Below are 18833 nucleotides of genomic sequence, written 5' to 3'. Positions count from 1 at the left end.
TGCGGCCGGGAGCCTCTAGGACACCGAGGTGTGGGGCTGGCGGGGGCGGGGCCTGGGCGGGGCGGGGCCTCGCCGTGGGGGCGAGGCGGGGCTTGGGGCTGGGCTGGGCCGCCGCCTGCCACCCGAGCTGCTTTTCCTCACCGTGGCGGCGGCGGCCAGGGCCACGGCGACAGCGGCTGGTTTCCCTACGCGTTAGCTGCGCTCCTGCACCGGCCGGACGTGAAGCTGCAGCCCGCACCGGGCCGGGGCCATGGGCGCCCCGCGCTGCCCGGGTCATGAGGACGGAGGCGGAGGCAGCGGGGTCGCCGCTCGAACCGGGTCAGTGCCCCTTTCTGAGGCCCCAAACGGACGAAAACCGAAGGGAAGAAGAGGGAGACCTCGCCCTTAGCGCCGAGCCGTCCTCGGGCCGCTGTGGAGGGAGCGCTTGGCGGAGCCGCCGCCTGCTCCCACCCGCAGCCTCTGGTCCGCTGGGTCAGTCAGCTGTGCTGGCCATCACGTGGGAGGGGGACCCCGGGTGGCCAAGGCTGCCACCTCTCCCTTCCCCGTCCCTCCTCCCTCCCCGAAAAGGAAAAAGTCCTGCTTGGGAGATCTCGTTCCTTTCTGCCAAGATGGGCCAGGGAGACACCACCGGCCCTTCCCTGTGGCTGCTTCTGTCCCAACGTAACCCGAGCCCCCTTGGGCTGCAGATGGTCAGTCTGGTCATTCGCGGTGTCCTGGGCTTCAGTTTGCTTGTCCAAGGAGGAGGGGAGAGAGGAAGTGGGATTCCTCGTTGTGCTTAAGTTAGAGGCTTAGTGGGAAGAGAGGATGCCCACTGATACCTGGGAGGGGTCAGGAGTAGGTGGGACCTCAGCAGCAACTGCCACCCCCCCATGTAACTTCATATTCCTGCTCCTGAAGTTATCTACTTAGAAGACAAGAGTCCTACCCAGTCCATGCCGGGGGAGGGAGGGAGGCAGGTGCCACACCCAGCTGGTCAGGATCCCCACAACCCTCAGATCATCAGCCCCTGAGGGGTTCGATACCCATGGTCCCCTGGACCACCTAGCAGCAGCCACCAACTGAAGCCAGCTGAGGAGGCTTTCAGGCATCGGCATCAGGCTGGGTGTCTTTGGGCTCTGGAAGCTTTGGCTTTTATCGGGACCAGTGTCAAGGTGGCCTCAGCCTCCGCTTATCACACTCCACAGAAGTGCCCGGAGCCCTGTACGCTAATCGGCCAAGACTGGGCACTGTGTCTAGACTAGTGGGACTGGAGGACCGAGGGGTGCTAGGGCTTGGGGGGTTAGGAAGAGGAGAGGAGGGGAGTCCCCAAATGCCTTCAGGAGCAGCTCTCCTGTGCCATGCTTGGCAGCTGGCCATGGGGGTGGCGGGGAAGGCAATGCCAGCCTGGCGGAAGATGGCCCTAGTCAGTGCCAGAGGTCAGGTCCCGGAGTACAGAGAGAACCTGGCATGGAATAGTCTGGAAGCTGGCAGGGAGGAGGGGGCTACCACACCGTAGTGACAGCTGGCCTGGGCAAATCGAGACATATTTTGACGTATTTGTAGGGGGAAACCTCTTTTATTCAGTAAGCATGTGTGCTGTGGGCTGAGGGCTAGGAGACAAGGGTCATCATGTCCCCACCTGCCACCTGGGAAGTCTTAGTACACCCTTCACTCCCACCCCTCTGGAGGACCCCGGATCACAGGGCCCCCCAGGAGGGACAGGACCGGGACATTTTGGATGACCTGTGATGGGAGACAGCAATGTCACAGACCAAGGGTTATATAAGAGCCAAGCCTGGGGAGTCACCAGCCTGTGCAGCGCAAAGCGGGAGCCAGGCAGAGTGGAGGGGGTTGAGGAAGTCCTCCCACTCTGTAGGCAGGCACCCCTCGGAGCCTCTGCTGCAGCCCCAGTGCAGGGAACTGTGGAATCTAAGACGGTGGAGGTTGGAGCCAGGAGTCTTGGGGTGAGGGGGCCCTTTCTGTTCCCAGAGCCCAGCACACAGAGAGACAATGCTGCTTGTCTTCCGGGGACTGTTTACTCCTAAGCCTGGGGGGCCCCAGGCACTGGGGAGTCATCCTGAGCTGGATTAGCAGGTTCCTTGGCTAGCCCAGGTGACCCATAAACAACAGTAACTGATTTTTCTCACAGTCCCACATCAAGGCTCCGGGCAACTTGGGTGTCTGCTAAAGGCCCTTTTAAGATGGTGCCACCTGGTTGTCCTCTGTATGGTCCAAGGGGCAGAAGAAAGAACTGAAAGAAGGGGGGGAGGGGTGGTGAGGTGCTAATCCAGCCAGGAGTCAAAAGTGGTGATCAGCAGCCCTCTGCAGGGTTTAAGCCTCCACAGGAGTTTGGGAGTGGATACTTTGAAACCAAACACCTGCCTGTAGGAAGCTTACCATTTGGGGAGGGGTAGGAGACTATATAACCTTTTACTTCTACTAAGTTACTTTCACTAAGCCAAGTGGAGGAAAGAAACAGGATGTGAAGGAGCCTGAAGGAATGGAGGGATAGAGCTGTGGGAGGAAGAGGGAGGTGAAAGCAGCAGGTAACTTAACCGGGAAAAGGCAACACAGGTGAGAGTCAGGGTGAGACTTGGGTCTGCAGGCCATGGTCAAGGGCAATTGTTTTTTCCCCTCCTCAATGCAGCCAGAAATTAGATGGGATCTTTCTCTGCAGCAGGGACTCCGGGGGAAGAATTTGTGGTGGAGGACAGGCAAGAGGAAGGGTCTTTGAGTTCCTTTTAGAGGCAGCCAGAGACAAGCGGGCATAGCCTCTGCCTGGCCTTACCACGCACCAGCTGGGAGGCACGTGCATAGCAGCCCCTGCCCAGGACTTTATGTACTGCGGACTTACGGTGATTCATTTCCCAGAAAAGGAAGTCAGGTGTTGGAGCAGGTGGCCTGCCTCACCTAGGCTGATCTGCTTTCTCCAGCCCCCTGCCACACACCCTGGGAGGGGAGTGGAGGAGACAGAGGCCCAGCTCAATAGCGGTCTCGGGGCCCTGCCTCGCGGGGACATCTAGGCAGCCCAAGGTTCCGTGCTAGGATCCAAAGCCTGGTCTCACCCCCAGAGGAGTACAGTGGCAAAGGTTGAAGGGCATGGCCGGTGTAGGGCCAAAGGAAGCCTGGGGAGCTGTTTCTCAGCTGAGCCAGCCCTTTGAACATGGGCAAGGTTTAACCGCCACGGATCCCGACAGAAGCCAGGAAGGACTCCAGGCTAGGGTGGGTGTCAGCAAAGTGAATAGCTGGTACTCCAAGGCTGGTCGACTCTTGGGGTGATTCAGTGCAGAGCTGGTCCATCATTACAGAGACCCCCTGCCCCACTCCCCGCCACACACACACACATACACACATACACCCCTCCCCCCCAAGTCGGGAGACAAGGCAAGCTGCGTTGTTGCCACTAAGTGGATGTCACCAAGGGAGTAATTTGTGGCGACTAGCAGAGGGACGTCCCTTCTAGATCTTTGGACTCTGAACTTTGGCCCGGTTCAAGGGATGCCAGAATGGGAGGCTCCTGTGGGTCACGTGCCAGCCTGCCCGTTCCCCCCACCCTGGCCCATCCTGCCCTGCCAGGGCCTCGGTGCACACCCTGACTTCCCCCCTCCCCCGACACACGCATACACCACTTCCTGAACCCCGGCCCCCTGCTTTTCTCTGACGTCTATTTGTTTTCCCTGGCCAACGGGACAGAGTTGGTGTTACTCGCTGTGGTATTTCCAGGACACATGCCGCTAGGTGCTTGTTGGTCCCTAGGGAAAGATTTGTTGCTTGAGTGAACGGATCCCTGACTCTGGTGGTGGCCAAACTTGGTCCAGTGACAAAAAGGCAGGTGCCCAAGCCCACAGCCAGCCAGAATTAAAATGCCTGTGTCAGGCCCTTCCTGCTCCTAGCCCAGGGACACGCTGAAAGGGTGCTAGGGACAGCAGCGGGTGGTGCTGGCAGAGCGTGTTTGTGACGGTCCCCTCTTCCCCTTAATATCCCTTTGGTACCTTGGTGGTCCTCCAGGGGCCTTGTGGGCTCCTGGTGTGCCTACAGCAAAAGCAGAGAGCAAAACAACCCCTGGCCCTGCCTCCTGGGAGTGCTCAGCAAAGGAAGGGCTCTGGGGAGAGGCCCCAGAAGCTGCGAGTACTCAATGTGTGCTTGTCCCGGGGGTGACAACATGGAGGAGTCACATCCCAGGGGGAGTGACATCCCTGGTGCCGGAGCGGGGGAAGGAAGGAAACAGGTAGAGGGACTGGGGGCCGCAGCCGGCAAGAAAGGTGTTGTCCTAAGAGATAAAGACCCCACCCACTGCTGGGTTGGGGGGTTGGGCTGACCTGGCTGGCCTGGTGTTCGGTGGGTGTGGATGAGGGTGACCAGGGGAGGAGTCCCTGGTATGGAAGGAGAAAGAAGGGCCATGGGAAGGCCCCTCAGCAGCCTCTGTAGCATCCCCACAGGAAGTAGTGATGCCACCTGCAAGGGTGGTGCTGGTGGCAGCCTACATGGTCCCGGAGGGTTGGTGACCTCTGTCTGTTTCCACACAGTGGACTTTGTGCAGTTACCTGTGCCCATCATCCAGCAACTCTACCACTGGGACTGTGGCCTGGCCTGCTCCAAGATGGTGCTACGGTGAGTGGTAGGCAGGCCCTCCCTGCCTGCTGGCCCCCGGGTACCTGCCCCAGCTCCACGGCACACGCAGCTGGAGACAGCTAGCAAGGATCTCACCACACACATGCTAGTCCTGGCTGGCGGCTCCCAGAAGACTTGCTCAGGTCGGTCTGTAAAAGCCCAACCTTCAGGGTCTCCTCACACTGTGAGGCTCAGGATGACCCACAGAGGCCAGTGCTGTGGCATTTCTGGTTAAGCTACCACCTGCCGCACCAGCATCCCCTGTGGGCACCGGTTTTGTCCCCACTTCTGAGCCAGCTCCCTGCTAATACACCTGGGGAAGCAGCCCAAAGTCTTGGGCCTCTGCATCCATGTGGGAGACCCAGTAGAAGCTTCTGGCTTCTAATCTGGAGCCTGGCCCAGCCCTGGCTGTTGTGGCCATTTGAGGAGTGAATTAGCAGATGGAAGATCCATCTCTCTCTCTTTTCCCTTTCAAATAAGTAATACAGTAATTTTTTAAAATGTGAGCAAGGAATCGCCTTACCAACCAGAACAGGACCAGAACAGGCCCTCCCAATACCAGGCTCCTCGCAAGCCTGATGAGCCGAGACCACTTGGTGTCTCCCATGGACCTTGACGCTGAGCCCCGGATCAGCTTCTCCCTTACCCTCCTTGTCTTTTTTTTTTTTTTTTTTAAGATTTATTTATTTATTGGAAAGTCAGATATACAGAGAGGAGGAGAGACAGAGAGGAAGATCTTCCATCCGATGATTCACTCCCTAAGTGGCCACAGTGGCTGGTGCTGTGCCAATCTGAAGCCAGGAGCCAGGAGCTTCCTTCAGGTCTCCCACATGTGTGCAGGGTCCCAAGGCCTTGGGCCATCCTCGACTGCTTTCCCAGGCCACAGGCAGGGAGCTGGATGGGAAGTGGAGCTGCCGGGATTAGAACCAGTGCCCATATGGGATTCCGGCACGTTCAAGGCGAGGACTTTAGCCGCTAGGCCACACTGCCACGCCCAACCCCCTTGTCTTTTTACACTTTGAAATTCCAGGCATGTCAGGATTCAGCTGCCCCCCAAAATTCTTGAAAACAATTTAGGATACCCAGAGGGCCATAGCCACCTGCCCAAGGCCACACAGCCTGCCTGAGACAATGCAAAGCAGAACCTAGGCCTGTGGATGGTGCCGCAGGCAGCTCGAGGAGCCAGGGGCCCTGGCAGTCCTCAGGTGGCGTGTGAGCAGGACATATGATTTGGTGTGTATCAAAGGAGCCTTGAGGCCATTGGGTGCTCTGACTGGCTGGCGGGCCCAAGGCGTGAGGGTAGCCTGGGCCAGGTGGATGAAAGCCCTCTGTGGTCCCTCCGTGCCTACAGGTACCTGGGCCAGTTGGACGATGGGGAGTTTGAGAATGCCCTGCAGGAGCTGCGCCTGACCCGGAGCATCTGGACCATCGACCTGGCCTATCTAATGCGCCACTTCGGCGTGAGGCACCGCTTCTGCACCCAGACGCTGGGTGTGGACAAGGGCTACAAGAACCAGGTGAGTGGCCAGTGGCCAGACCTTCCCATGTGGGGCCACCAAGATCCATTGGTGGCTGGGATGCCCCAGGTAGGCATAGACCAGGGAGCAGGATCTCTGTGTCCATCAGAGCAGGTAACTTTGTGGTCCTGCCTCCTCAAGGGTCTGTGCTCCCTACTGCCTGCCTTCACCATCACTCTCAGACTAATCCTTTCCTTGTTTGTTTGTTTCCCTTCCCCTTGAAAAATAATTCTTGGGACCTGCATGGTGACACAGCAAGTTAATCTTCTATCTGTGGTGCTGGCATCCCTTAGTGGCACTGGTTCAAATCCCAGCTGTTCTGCTTGCAGTCCAGCTCCCTGCTAACACACCTGGGTATGCAGCAGAGGATGGCCAAGTGCTTGGATTCCTGCCACCTGTGTGGGAGACCCAGATGGAGTTCCTGGCTTCAGCCCTGGCTATTGCAGTCATTTGGAGAGTGAACTAGCATTTGATGGGTTCTCTCTGTCTAGTTCTAGCCTTTCAAATAAAACTTAGAAGGAAAGAAGGAGAGAGGGAGGGAGGAAGGGGAAAAAGGAAGGAAGCTATCTAGCTGGCTGTCTCTACCCCAAGCAGTGGCATGGACAGGACCACAAGAGAATGAAGGGGTGGACAGCAGGGTGCAAGCCAGCTGCAAGGAGAAGGCTGAACCCTCCCCCCCCCAGGACAGCATGTTTGTTTGTTTTTGCCGGGGCCACCAAGGGGCTGAGGAGCACCTGTTCTCAGGGCCCCTTGCCCTTGGTCTGCCTCAAGGCCATCGTCCCTGGGCTAGCTCCATTGACCTTTCCTCTGCTGGCAGAGAACTTTGGAAGCAGACAGGTTGAAGGGCGTTGGCCCCTGGACCAAGGCCTGTCTCCAGGGTAGCGGGCAAGCCTGGCTGCAGCTGTGTGGGGAGGAGGAAGGCACCAGTGTGTTGGCGAGGCTAAAATGGCATTTATTTCACTTGAAAGAGTTACAGAGAGACACAGAGAGATCTGTTTTTTTTTTTTAAAAGATTTATTTATTTTTATTGGAAAGGCAGAAATGCAGAGAAGAGGAGAGATAGAGAGGAAGATCTTCTGTCCGATGGTTCACTCCGCAAGTGGCTGCAACGGCTGGAGCTGAACCAATCCAAAGCCAGCAGCCAGAAGCTTCTTCCGGGTCTCCTACACAGGTGCAGGGTCCCAAGGCTTTGGGCTGTCCTCGATTGCTTCCTCAGGCCACAAACAGGGAGCTGGATGGTTAGCGAGGCTTCCAGCATTAGAACCAGTGACCATATGGGATCCTGGCACATGCAAGGTGAGGAATTTAGAGCTAGGCTAAGGCGCCAGGCCCAGAGATCTTCTGTCCATTGGTTCACTTCTCAAATGGTCACAGTGGGCCAGTCTGAAACTGGGAGTCGGGTGTGAGCTTCCTCAGGATCTCCCACATGAGTGCAGGAGCCCAAACACTTAAACTATCTCCTACTGGACTGGAAGTGGAGCAGCCGATTCAAACCAGTTATCCATATGGGGTGCTGGCATCGTAGATGGTGACTCAACTCACTGTGCCACCATGCTGGCCCCAGACATAGCTTTTTCTGACTGGGCACGTTGCCTGTGCCATCTGCCTAACCAGCAGGGACTTCCCCCTGCCCACCATATCTCCTCCTGTGCTGTGCCTGCCCTTTTGCCCCATGCAGAGCAGGCAGCAGGAGCAGCCAGGGCGGGTGGCGCTCCAGCCTGCCCTCCTCTCTTCAGTCCTTCTACAGGAAGCACTTTGATACCGAGGAGACCCGGGTGAACCAGCTGTTTGCACAAGCGAAAGCCTGCAAGGTGCTGGTGGAGAAATGGTGAGCCCATTTCTAATAGGGGAGGAGGAAGGGAAAGGCTAGGACTCTAGCCTTTGGGCCCTGACTTTGCTTCCCCTTCCCCATGAGCCTTGGTTTTTCCGTTCATAAAATTGGGGGTCGATGGGGTGGTGGGGTGGGCAGTGGGGTCCAGTCTCCAGTCTGGAATAAATGCTGACCACGTGCTGGAAGGACCAGTACAGAGGACAGGTGAGGCCAGTCCTCGGGGGACACTCAGGGGACAACGGGCTGCATGAATAGAGCCCAGGAGCCCTGCTGAAGGGATTATGGATAGAGGAACACCATGACTGGCAGGGCGGGATACAGCAGTCCGCCCAGCAGCTGGGCTATCTGCGGAAGCCCTGCTCTCAGGCCTCCCCACTTGGGCTGCCCTGTGGCCTTCCTTCATCCTTCCTCCCTGCTCGGCTGTCTGGGGCTGCATTCAGACAGACCCTGGGAGCAGCTCATCCAGGTGTGAGCTCGCTGTGCTCATGCCCTCCTCATCTCGGGTCCCCAAATCCAGCTCCCAGCCCCTCTAAAGATTTGCGTTTTCATTGTTAACCAGATGGGTGATTTGGAAAACAGGCAAAAGACGTTTCCACTTACTTTTGTTTTTAAAGATTGATTAATTAATTTGCAAATCAGAGAGAGAGAAAGCTTCCATCCACTTGTTCCCTCCCCAGATGGCTGCAGCACCCTGGGCTGGGCCAGGAGTCAGAGAGAAGATCTTCCATCTGTTGGTTCCCTCCCCAAGTGGCAGCAACAGCTGGAGCTGAGCCAATCTCAAGCCAGGAGCTTCTTCCAGGTCTCCCACGCGGGTGCAAGGTCCCAAAGCTTTGGGCCCTCCTCTATTGCTTTCCTGGGCCATAAGCCGGGAGCTGGAAAGAAAATGGAGCAGCCAGGATACGAACTAGCACGCATATGTGGTACTGGTGCTTATAGGTGAAGGATTAGCAAGTTGAGCTATCATGCTGCCTCCTCCTCTGTTTCAAAGACCTAAGTGAGGGGGAAAAAAAAGAAAATAAGAGAAAATGGCATGTTTGCTGCAAACCAGACCTCCACGTGACTTAGCCATGGCCAGAGTCCCACCAGGCCACGTGGTGGCTCTGCTGCCACCCCCAAGGAGAGAGGGGAGCCCTGACTCTAGGACTGCCCCAAAGCTCTTTCTGTGCCTCTGGGTGTTTGGAAATGATGGCTAGTGGCTTGTAGGAGGTGTCTCCAGAGCTGCTGTGGACCCCCTTTCCTGGGGGCAGCCACTCATGCCACAGGAAACCTTTGGGGGACAAAATAGAGAATGAACATTTTCAGGGGAAGCATTTGGTTTGCAAAGTGGCTAATCCAGGCTTGGCTTGGGTTTGGGGAACTGCACTGGACCAGCAGTTTGCAGCTCCAGCTGTGGTGGCTCCTTGAGGAGTAAACCAGTGGATGGAAGATCTTTCTCACTGTTTCTCTGTGTCTACCTGCCTTTCCAATAAAAATAAATGAATCTTAAAGAAACAATACATGATGGCCTGGGCCACCAAGAGCAAAAAAAAAAAAAAAAAAATTCCTTAGACTGGGTGTGAGGTTGTGTGATTGCTACCCTGGCAACCCAGCTGGTGCCCAACTCCTCCTGTCCACCCTCCTCCCCATGCTGGCGGCTCATCTCATGCCCCGTAAGGCCCCCAGACAAGGCCATTTCCACCTGCAAGGAGCTGGGGCCGAGGGGAGAGACCCCTAGACCTGAGATAGGAGGCACGGGGAGTTGGCGAGCACCTGCGGACCCCTTCCTCTCGCCCCCCAACCCAGCGCTGTGAGCATTCAGGATATCCAGGCCCACCTGGCCCAGGGCCACGTGGCCATCGTGCTTGTGAACTCCGGAGTGCTGCACTGCGACCTGTGCTCCAGCCCCGTCAAGTACTGCTGCTTCGCCCCCAGAGGCCACCGCTGCTTCTGCCGCACCCCCGACTACCAGGGCCACTTCATCGTGCTGCGCGGCTACAACCGGGCCACCAGCTGCATCTTCTACAACAACCCAGCCTATGCCGACCGTGAGTGCTGCGGCAGAAGGTGGGGAGGGGGCGCTGCAGTGGGTTATCAGGGCTGCCCCCAGCCCTCCCTCCAGCCCCATGAATGTTGAGCAGGAGGCACAGGAAACAGAAAAAAGAAATGGGGAGCAAGATCACAACCAGACCGAATTTATTAGAGCAACAAATTCCAAGGGTGTGGCCATTTCCCCTCAAGTAGATGGAGTGGAGCAGGTGGCAGAGGCCCAGGCCTGCAGCAGGCTGGGCTTGGGATGTTTCCAGAGGTGGGGACCTGGAAGAAGCTCTGTTTATTAACCCGAGGGCACGACGTTACAAACTTGTGTTCTTGTTCCCTCCTGTGGCCCCTGCCCCATCCAGGCCTGTCCCCTCATTGCCCACAGGGCGGGGACACGGGGGAGGACCTCTTTGGGCTTTACTCTCCCCCAGCTACTAAACTGGGCAGGGGTTGGAGAAAGAGCTCACAAGAGCTAGAAGAGGTGGAAGACAGCTTCCTGGGGATGCAGGAAGTGAGCCAAGAGGCTTGGCCTGCGCAGTGGGCCACTAACAGGCCACACCCAGCTGCTGTCCTGGGGTGCCGAGCAGCAGGTGCTGCCTCCGCAGGCACTGACTCCCTCCCACCCCGCTCTGCCCTCCCCCCACTGGCAGGCATGTGCAGCACCAGCATTAGCAACTTCGAGGAGGCCAGGACCAGCTACGGCACGGATGAGGACATCCTCTTTGTCTATCTAGACAGCTGATAGAGGGAGCCTGCTGTGCCCAGGCTCTCGGATCCTGCCCCTCCACCCTGCTGTCCGTCCACCCCCAGCCCTCAGCCAGGCTGAACGCAGGAGCTGCAGCCTCAGCTGTCTGACAAAGCCCTCCTCCCCTTCACCTTCTCCCCCGGGGGAACTCTGGGAGCCGGGCACAGCCAGCCTCGCCTGCCAGCTGTTGTGTGCGCTCATGCCACCAGCCCCGTACCGAGGCACCTGTCTGTGTGGTTGCTGGGGCTCTGAAGTGAACCTCTCCCAGGACTCCAAGCCAGACTCCATCACAGCCCCTGAGGGAGTCCCTGTGGCCTTCAAGCGGGACCCCAGGAGAAGAGGAGGGACCTGAACCTGCCTCCCTACACACCTAGAGAGGACTGAGCCACTGGCGGCTCGTCAAACAATGTCTGTGTTTCCTGGGAACCTGCCCTCCTGGTCTCCGCTCATCCACACAACATGTGTGTTTATAGGGAGATGCAGCTGATCCTGGGCTTTGATGGCCTACAAGTGCTGCAGACCCCATGTGGACCACATGGATGCTACATCACTGTCACCTCTCGCCTCTCTCTAGGCCCAAGTCACCAAAGACACTCCGCCTGGCGGAGCCCTCATCCCTGGGGACGCCGGGGCCTCCTGCCACCCTCTAGGGAGCCCAGCTCCGTGGGCTGAAGGGAGGGTCCTCATGGGGTGGGCCTGAGAATAAACAGCATCTGGGCCTCAGGGCACGGTGGCAGCCAGGGATCTCCTGACAGCCAGAATGCCAACAGCAGAACCCATCTTCTGGGTGTAAGGGGGCCCCAGCTCTCGAGAGAGGGTGCTAGGGTCTATAGTCCTGCGGTGGCAACAGAGGGCAACCTGGGTCTAATGCCAAGACTTTGGGCTTTGTGGATCCCTGAGTGCCCTCCATCTTGACCGAGGGGTGCCAGGTGCCTTCCCAGGATCAGACAGCACAAGTATTGTAGCCTGGAACCATTTCTTCCCATTTCTCTTCTCTTTTGTGCAGAGCTGTTTGGGGTTTGTTTCTGTGGAGTGTGTGTGTGTGTGTGTGTGTGTGTGTGTGTATGGGGGGGTTGGTTTTTTTTTCTTCAGATTTCACTTTTTTGCTTTTTGGGGAGTAAGGGTGCCTTCCGATGAGATAATAATAGTGAGGTTGCAGGTACTGTGGCACCACTAGCACCTCTTCCACACGACAGGTCGGCCAGTCCATGTCTGTCTGCCCCTTCCCCCTCACCCAGTCCAAGGAGAGCCAGCCCACAACATGGTACAGCTGGGCCATGGGCACCCAGGTGTGGACCTGAGGAATAAGGCAAGCCCACTCCTGCACTCCTGGAACTTGGTCTGTGGGTACCTGAGGCATAGCATGGTGGTGGCTGCTGTCCCAATCCCCCAGCTACCCAGGGCTGTCGGCCCACTCAGTCCCATCACTCCTGGGCACCAGGTACAGCCTTGGTTGGCCAGATGATCTCCCAGGGTTTCAGAGACTTCGTGTTGGCGTCAGGCTGGTCTGTCTCATTTCCATTGCCTTAATAATACCAAGTGGCCCAAGGCATGAGGAAACTCCAAGACCTGAAGCCCCAGGCGGACCATGTGTGTCCTGCTGTGACCATGGACATCCTCAGACAAGCAGAACTGAGTGAGCCAATGGAGGACACAAAGCTGTCAGGCCAGCTGGATGAGAACGAGGCGCCAGGGGCACAGAGCTGGCCCGGAGGACGGCTGCTCCAGTGCAGGCTACACATTAAAGGCACCTGTCCATCCACAAGACCCCATTTTCCTGAGGCGAGACCTGGAGAACAGTGTGAGCACACACACCACCACCACCCTTCACGTGTCGGTCATGAAAATGGGACTGAAAACAAAAAACAGCCTGCACAATCAGGGACTGTGTCACGTGACACCCACATGCTGGGGACGGGGCATCATGGCCATCAGCCACACAAGGACAGTCTAGTCACAGGGCTAGGGGTGGGGAGGGGGGGGACAAAAGGGTTCTTTTGCATTGCAGAGGTTTTATACATAAAATATATTTTGTTTGTAATGAGCCATTCTCAATAAATGTTCTCACTGTGTAGTGGTGGGTTCCCGTCTCTGTCCCAGGTTCCCAGCACGACCCCTTGGGAACTTGGGCCACTAACTTGGCCATGTGCAGTCTGAATCGGGACTCCCAAGCTGACTTCCTTCATCCAGGCTTGGGTGCTTGTGCAAAAGCTGAATGGAAAGGTCTCTGAGTAAGAAGGAGGTGGGGTGGGGCATGCGGAGGGGCCTAGGTAGGCAGAGGGATGGAAAGGGGGAAATTCTGCTGGGCAACCAACACACCCAACCAACACACCTCTGTCCCCCTTCTGACAGCTCCTCTTAGTATGTGCCTGACACTAGGGCTTTTTCTTGAATTTCATTCCATAGTTGTGTTCCAGAGTTCCACTTCTGCTCAAGGAAATGTTTGAAAGTGCTGGGTGTTCGGATCCACCCAGTGTCCTGCAAGAGTGCTGACTTGGGGTTGGGTACATCCGGGATCTCCCACCAAGTGAAGTACTGACATCCTGTTTGCTGCCTGGCTCCTCCCCCAACTCTATAAAGCCACTAATGTCATCCTGGGGGCCCCACCTTCATGATCTCATGGAAGCAACTAATTACCATCTAAATATCATTAAATTTACAGATTAAGTTTTCAACACTTGAGCTTTTATGAGGCACCCTCCAGCTACCCCACCTTCTGACTCCTCCTGTTAATTGCTTTCTTTCACATAGTAGCAACTGCAGACCAGTCAGGATGCCACATCTTGTAGCTAGCCCAGCTAAAAGGGTGGTTTGTTGGGAGGAGTGCTGGCATGGTAGAGTAGCAGGTTAAATCACCCGCCTACAACTTGAGCATCCGATATAGGCACCAGTTAGGTTCCAGTTATTTCACTTTTTTTTTTTTGAAGATTGATTTTTATTGCAAAGTCATATATAAAGAGAGGAGAGACAAAGAGGAAGATCTTCCATCCGATGATTCATTCCCCAAGTGACCACAATGGCCACAGCTGTCCTGATCCAAAGCCAGGAGCTAGGAACTTCCTCCAAGTCTCCCACACAGGTGCAGGATCCTAAAGCTTTGGGCTGTTCTTAACTGCTTTCCCAGGCCACTAGCAGGGAGCTGGAATAGGAAGTGGGGTTGCTGGGATTAGAACCGGCGCCCATATGGGATCCCAGTGTGTTCAAGGCGAGGACTTTAGCGGCTAGATCCGAGGTTCCAGCTGTTTCACTTCTGATCCAACTCCTTGCTAATACACCTGGGAAAGCAGCAGAGGGTTAGGGCCCCTCCACCCACATGAGAGACCCGGATGAAGTTCCTGGCTTGGGCCTGGTCTAGCCCTGGCAGCTGCAGCTGTTTAGAGGAGTGAACCAGTGGATGAAAGACCTGTCTCTCCTCTCCAACTCTGCCTTTCAAATAAACAAATTCATATTAAAAATAAGCAAAAGGGAGCCTTGGGGTTCAAACTTGATTGTGGCCCAACTGCCTGGAAGCTCTTGTTGGACTGATACTTGCTGATATCCTAAAAATAACGACCACTTGGTTGGACAAATGTCACTAAGACGCCCTCTGGTGGGCAAAGTGGGGAAAAGAACATAGTGTTTCTCTGCACTTAATAAAAATGCCCTTGTTCCTTCCACCTGCACCTGACCCAAACTGGAAGAAGAGGTGAGATGAACACTGCCATGGGACATGTTTTTGGAGGAACAGAATCTCTGATGCCCAGTGAAGAAATGGCCTGGGTTCCAAGAGGCAAGGAGGGAGGCGGGGTCTCTAGTCCCAGTCTCATGATGCCCCACTTCCTTATGAACAAAATGCCTTGGTGTGGCTCTCCCAAACTTGTACACACGCTGTGAGTTTCAATGACTTGTGGGGTTCTGCCTTCCTGCCCAGACGCATTTGACCACGGGTTTTATCTGTTTTCAAGAATCTTATCAGAAATGACCCGCAGTCTGGGAGATAAGGAACGGCCTGCAGTCCCATCAGATTTCCTCCCCAGCCCTGTTCCCGCAGCCCAGTCCTGGCTCAGGCCTGCAGTCCCACCAGCTGTCCTCCCCAGGCTGTGCCCTCGCTCAGCCACTCTGTGGGAAAGACAAATGCTGCTCCGTTGGTGGTGTGGACAAACAAGGTCAGGTGAGGCTAGCTGCCCTCAGGTGGTCCTTCCATAAATACAAGCATTGGAGTCACATGTACAAGGTAATGTGGGAATGTCGCATGCTGCCAGCTGGCTTCTTCAAGGTGTTTGTAAGAAGCCTTCTTCAAGTTGTTTTTATAAATGAAGGATTACTTGGTGACAGGTGCAGTGAGATAAGTTGCCGTGTCTGCAGCACTGACACCCCACTTGGACATTGATTCAAGCCCCAGTTGCTTCACTTCCTATCCAGCTCCCTGCTGATGTGCCTGAGAAAGCAGCAGAAAGTGTGGCTCAAGGGCCCTGTGCGACGGCCTAGTGGTTAAATTCCTGCCTTGCAAGCAGCAGGATCCCATGTGGGCACCGGTTTGTGTCCTGGCTGCTCCACTTCCCATCCAGCTCCCTGCTTGTGGCCTGGGAAAGCAGTCGAGAATGGCCCAAAGTCATGTGGGAGACCTAGAGGAAGCTCCTGGCTCCTGGTTTCATGTGGGAGACCTAGAAGAAGCTCCTGGCAGTTGTGGCCACGTGGGGAGTGAACCAGCAGATGGAAGACCTTTCATGCTGCATCTCCTTTCTGTAAATCTGTCTTTCCAATAATAAGATAATAATAAATCTTAAAAAAAAAGTTGTTCAAGTACTCGGACCCTTAAACCCATGTTTGAGACCCGGATGAAGCTCCTGGTTTCTGGCTTCAGCCTGGCTCAGTCCTGGCCATCGCAGCCATTTGGAGGTGTGACCAGCAGATGGGAGATCGCGCCCTTTCTCTCTGTAACTCTTTTAAGTAAATAGACACAGTTAGCTATCTAGATTTATTTGAAAAACAGATTAGCGAGAGAGAGCACACAATCTTCTATTTGCTAGTTGGCCTCTTTCCCAGGCCAGGAGCTAGATTGGAAGTAGAACAGCTAGGACTTGAACCAGCACTCAAATGGGATGCTGGCACTGCAGACGGAGGCTTAACTGGCTGTGCCACAATGCTGGCTAACACCTCCAAGTGTGGAAGCAAATACCACCAGTAGCATACGCAGTCACAGACCATTTGTGGGTCTCTTTCACCGGAGCTACTCAGAACAGTTCCTTGGATCGATGACCTATTAACACACACATTGTGTCCCTACAGAGAGGAAGTCATCCATTTGGGAAAGACGCTGCAATATTGGTGTTGACCTCAGCTGAAGAGGTTAACAGTATCACGTGGGCCCTGGGAAAAACCCTTCAGGGTTTCCAGAAGCAACTTCATGGCTGTTTGTATGTTTGGTGGCAGATGTGCTCTGTCACACCGGGGTGAATGACCTGGGCCAAGTGCTAAGGTTCATATTTGAGCAAGCCAGCTGGCTTGTTAAGGTGGTTCTTGCTGGGCCTGGAGCAACGACCTTGTGGCTAAACCCTCAGTTTGCAAGCACTGGGATCCCATGTGGGCACCAATTCATGTTCCAGCTGTTCCACTTCCCACCCAGCTCCCTGCCTGTGGCCTGGGAAAGCAGTCCAGGATGGCGCAAAGCCTTGGGACCCTGCACCTGTGTGGAAGACCCAGAAGAAGCTTGTGGCTCCTAGCTTCCAATCAGCTTATCTCTGGCCTTTGTAACTATCTGGAATGTGAAGCAGGGGATGGGAACTCTCTCTCTCTCCATGTCTCCTTCTCTTTGTAAATCTGCCTTTCACACACACACACACACACACACTCTTATTTAAAAAGATAGATCTTGCCAGCTTATGCAATTTGTACAACCTGTTGGGTTGAGGACCCTGGGGTCACGGTGGAGTTTCATATCACAGGTTAGGCCCATTCCACTACTGGCCTAATTGCATGACTGATTGAAGCATAGATTTGGTCAAGCCTCTATTAGATTTATCAGAATGACAGACAAAATGACACATTCATGGGACAGCTGCCAAAAGCCCAGATAGTGTAGAAATTAGGGGTGGGTGTTGTTGGGAGATGATTCTCTATGGGTCCTTCTGTGTGTGTGTGTGTGTGTGTGTGGATTTTCACGGGCTGCTGTGGTGGTGTAGCAAGCTTAATCCTCTCCCTGCAGTGCTGGCATTTCACAGAGGTGCCAGTTTGTGTCCTGGCTCTGCTCCACTTCTGACGAGATCTGGTGCGTTCAGGGTAGTATGGCCGTAGACTCTGCTCCACTTCTGACCCAGCTCTCTGCTAATAGTTTGAGAGGGCGGAGGAGGGTGGACCCCTGCATCCATGTGGGAGACCTGCCTGGAAGAAGTTCCTGGCTCCTGGCTTCAGATTGGCCCAGCTCTGGACACTGTGATCATTTGGAGAGTGATCCAGCAAATGGAAGAACTCTCTGTCTCTTCTTTCCTCCCTTGATTGCACCCAGTTCTGTCCCCAGCCCCACATCACATGCAAACTGACAAGTATTGCATCCCAGCCCAGCCCAACCCAGTGTACCACAGGCCTGGCCCTTACATACCAGTGGGAACTGCAGCCTAGTCAGAGGGACCTCCAATAATCCCCACCTAGCCACCACCAGCCCCAGTTCCTGCACATGCCAATATGTGCAGCAGACCAGTCTGGTCCATGCTGCATCCCAATTGGGCTCTTATATACACCCATGGGTGTTGCAGCTTAGCTCATCCCAGCTCACCCCTACCCCCCGCCAATCCAGTCCACACGTATGCTGGTGGGTGCTGTCGCTTCGTCCTGTCTGGTCTGCCCCCAGCCCTGGCTTTCGTACACTCCAACAGGAGCTACAGCTCAGCAGAGGAGTGCCCACTGTTTTCCCTGGATCTTGCACTTTCCTGGGGTTACTGCAGTCCAGTCTGATGTGACTTGTACCCTGTGCTGACATTTGCTAGCAGATGCTGCAGCAAAGCCTGGCCAGTCGGCACTTATCCTGGCTCTTGTATGCGCCAGCAAATGCAATGGCCTGGCCCATCCTGGCCCTCCCCCAAACCCAGCTCACATGTAGGTCAACAGTTATTGTAACCCTGCCCCAGCTCTCACACTCCCCAGTGGGAGCAGTGGCCCAGCAGGGGAGTGCTTTCAGTGCCACCACCCCCTCCACCAGTTTTATTTCCAGCTCAGGGCCTCGCATATGCCAGTGGGTGCTATGATCCAATCTGCATCTCACTTCGGCAATTGCCAGCAGGTGCTACAGCCTGACTCTACTCAGCCTCCCCCCAGTCCCAGCTCATGTTGGAGGGTGCTGCAGCCTAGCCCAGCCCAGCCAGCCCCCTGTCCCAACCTTAATGTGAACTGGTGGGGATTACATCCCAGCCTGGCCTAACCTGCTCCCCATCCTCTCACACCTGCCAGCAGGAATTGCAGACTGGCCTAGGCCAGTCCACCCCTAGAGCAAGACCACATGTACACTGATGGGTGCTATAGCCCAGCCTGGCCTGGACTGCCCCCAGTTTTGATTCTTGCATTCAGCTGCTGTGGCTACATCTTAACAGGGGAGTTCCCCAAACTCCCCTATTAGAACAGCTTCCAGTTGCAGATTCATGCACACTGGTGGGTGTTTGGCTCATCTCCAGTCCCAACATTCACCATTGGGCACTATGGCCTTGCTAGACCAGCTTACATCCATTCCAGCTCTCTCTAGTTGGTGCTACAGCCCAGCCCTACCTGGCTCACCCACAGACCTGGTTCTCATGTGCATCAGTGGGTGCTGTGACCTAGCCCAGCCCATCCCATACCCACTCACAACCAGAATCTTCTTACAGTGGCTCCCCAAGTTCCCATGGCCAGAGGGCAACACGAAGAGGACCTCATGACTCCAGCACAAGTGCATTAAGCAAAGACAAAGAATAGAGAGTTTAAAGAATTCATGTGTGTGTGTGTGTGTATTAAAGTCACAGTTGTAAGGGTGGGGCCAGCTAGCGTGATGGCTCAATTGGCTAATCCTCCCCATGCAAGTACTGGTGTCACATGAGTGCCAGTTTGTATCCCAGCTGCTCCACTTCCCATCCAGCTCCCTGCTTGTGCCCTGGGAAAGCAGTCGAGGATGGCCCAAAGTCTGGAGACC

At 55.5% G+C, this 18833-nt stretch overlaps 1 protein-coding gene across 3 annotated transcripts; it reads left to right on the top strand.

Annotated features, from left to right (window-relative positions):
* The first annotated feature begins 129 nt into the window (after positions 1-129).
* Positions 130-12773, top strand: GUCD1 (guanylyl cyclase domain containing 1). Of its 3 annotated transcripts, XM_041003696.1 has the most exons (7): positions 131-318; positions 4506-4590; positions 5942-6107; positions 7844-7935; positions 9721-9962; positions 10170-10172; positions 10605-12773. In XM_041003696.1, the coding sequence occupies exons 1-7, from the start codon at positions 276-278 to the stop codon at positions 10694-10696; spliced, it is 723 nt and encodes a 240-aa protein (XP_040859630.1). In that variant the 5' UTR covers positions 131-275; the 3' UTR covers positions 10697-12773. The 3 variants fall into 3 exon arrangements, with proteins under 3 accessions (XP_040859631.1, XP_040859630.1, XP_040859629.1); XM_041003695.1 differs by lacking the exon at positions 10170-10172 and having other exon boundaries at positions 132-318; XM_041003697.1 differs by lacking the exons at positions 9721-9962; positions 10170-10172 and having other exon boundaries at positions 130-318.
* Positions 12774-18833: the final 6060 nt, after the last annotated feature.

Source organism: Ochotona curzoniae, unplaced genomic scaffold (assembly GCF_017591425.1).
Source record: "Ochotona curzoniae isolate NIBS_2020 unplaced genomic scaffold, NIBS_Ocur_1.0 scaffold_274, whole genome shotgun sequence".
Classification (NCBI taxonomy): domain Eukaryota; kingdom Metazoa; phylum Chordata; class Mammalia; order Lagomorpha; family Ochotonidae; genus Ochotona; species Ochotona curzoniae.
This window is presented reverse-complemented; position numbering and strand designations above follow the sequence as displayed.

Excerpts from the sequence above, each read along its gene's own strand:
- GUCD1 (XM_041003696.1), top strand. The coding sequence starts at position 276 with ATGAGGACGGAGGCGGAGGCAGCGGGGTCGCCGCTCGAACCGG. Across the intron at positions 4,591-5,941 it reads TGCTCCAAGATGGTGCTACG|GTACCTGGGCCAGTTGGACG; the intron begins GTGAGTGGTAGG and ends CCGTGCCTACAG. Across the intron at positions 6,108-7,843 it reads ACAAGGGCTACAAGAACCAG|TCCTTCTACAGGAAGCACTT; the intron begins GTGAGTGGCCAG and ends TCCTCTCTTCAG.